Source organism: Arachis duranensis, chromosome 5, assembly GCF_000817695.3.
Source record: "Arachis duranensis cultivar V14167 chromosome 5, aradu.V14167.gnm2.J7QH, whole genome shotgun sequence".
NCBI lineage: Eukaryota > Viridiplantae > Streptophyta > Magnoliopsida > Fabales > Fabaceae > Arachis > Arachis duranensis.
In genome coordinates, this window is record NC_029776.3 from 6,781,122 (window position 1) to 6,782,797 (window position 1,676).

At 38.1% G+C, this 1,676-nt stretch overlaps 1 protein-coding gene across 3 annotated transcripts in view; it reads right to left on the reverse strand.

The window, feature by feature from the left end:
- Positions 1–275: 275 nt before the first annotated feature.
- Positions 276–1,676, reverse strand: part of LOC107487670 (BTB/POZ domain-containing protein SR1IP1) — a 3,378-nt gene continuing 1,977 nt past the window's right edge. For all 3 annotated transcript variants that reach the window (XM_016108363.3, XM_016108365.3, XM_016108364.3), the window contains 2 exons: positions 1,084–1,620; positions 276–990 (listed from right to left, as the gene is read on the reverse strand). In XM_016108363.3, coding sequence (XP_015963849.1) covers positions 445–990; positions 1,084–1,620 — 1,083 coding nt within the window. In that variant the 3' untranslated portion in view covers positions 276–444. The remainder of the gene's footprint in view (positions 991–1,083; positions 1,621–1,676) is intronic.

The window sequence follows — 1,676 nt, forward strand, 5'->3', positions numbered from 1 at the left end:
AGGTTTTGATTTTTTTTATATTTTAAATATTTTTCAATTAAGATTTAGAAATTCTTTTTTAATAATTTAAAATATATTTTTATATTTTATTATGAAATTGGTTAATTTATTAAAATATTGTCTAAAGATTAAAGAAGATGTTGGTTATCTAGAATTTTGCATTATTAATTAACTGGCTTAATCTGATTGGAAGAATGATTCTTCATTTCTTCCAATGAATCGCAATGTTGAATTCAGTTTGCATTGTTGCCAGTCACCAGCTAGCTAGACAGCAATTCAACCAAGGAATTATATATTTAATTTTTCAACACCCTTTACAATATATTTCTCACTTGATCATGATCAAAACATATAATCTACAACGGCATCACACAATTTAGTAGTAAACAAAAAAGAAAAGAAAAGAAAAACAAGGAAGGAAAAGTAGTCCTGTATTTTCAAGCCTCATGATATGGAGTGGCGGCGATTCTTATTTGGTTTTGTGCGACCTTTGGAGAAAGGTGCGATGCCATCAGCACGTAGAAAAGGAGAGAGTTTTCCGAGTTTCTTGGACACAGAACTTATGAACGATTTTCGAGGCAGAGGAGGCTTATCAGCGGCAGAAGAAGGCGAGGCACTTATCATAGGGCTGCTAATTCCTGATTTGATCAGTGTGGAATTCTCGATCTCTTTTAGCTTCATTTTCAGTTTCACAAGCTCTAATTTCAGGTCTTGATTTTCTCTGCGTAATGTGGAGAGTTCATTTGAAACCGGATGGTGAAATACACTGGTCTTGGATTGACCTGAAGAAGGAGATTCTCCACTCGCACTGCTTCCATTATTCATGGCGTCACGTAGTCTTTGCTGTTCGTAGTAGAGAACTTGAACCACGGTTTGGACCGGAAGACGGTCGTTTTGAGCCGCATGCGCGCACGCCTCTCGCGATAGCTTCTGGCAATCCATCACGCCACATACTTTCTTTCTCTCCATGTCACTCAGATTAGGATGAGCCTACGAGTTTATGCACAAGAATAAATATAAAATACATAATTAAACATAAATTATTTTTAAGGTGTTATAATGTTTTAGAGAAAGGGAATGCACCTTGAGATAGATGTCAATGGCTCTATACATGCCATCTTCTGTTGGCTTTGATTGTTCAGGAATCAATTCAGCCAGATTGGTGAACTTTGCGATCGTTAAATTTCGATCCGTGGCTATTTCAGATAGGTAGTTCTCCATCAGCTTTCCAACCCGTTCGACATCAGTTTGTGGAGGCGAAAAGTATTCAACATCTTGATTATAGACTAAATGGTTCCCAAGATGAGATTCAAGGTAATTGGTCATGATCCTCTGCACCGTATCCACATCAAACAATGTGTCTCCAGTAAATGAATAAGCAGGAATAAGAAGATCATCTAGGACAGCGTGTCCTAACTGCATGGCCATCCTCTTCTCCAAATCAAGCCTGCAAGCAACCGTCGTCTCCAGATATATCGCCGAGCGAAGCAGCATAGACAGAAAGCTTACAGACATTGCATTCTTCTCCCTTGGCAACAGGCTCACTATTGTCTCCAAAACAACCCTCTTTTCGTGCTCTTGTCGCGGCTCAATCTTCTTCCTTCCCTTTGCAAATATATCCTAAACAAGAAGGAGAAAATAAAAAAGATGTTCAAGACTGACTGAATCTATAAGAC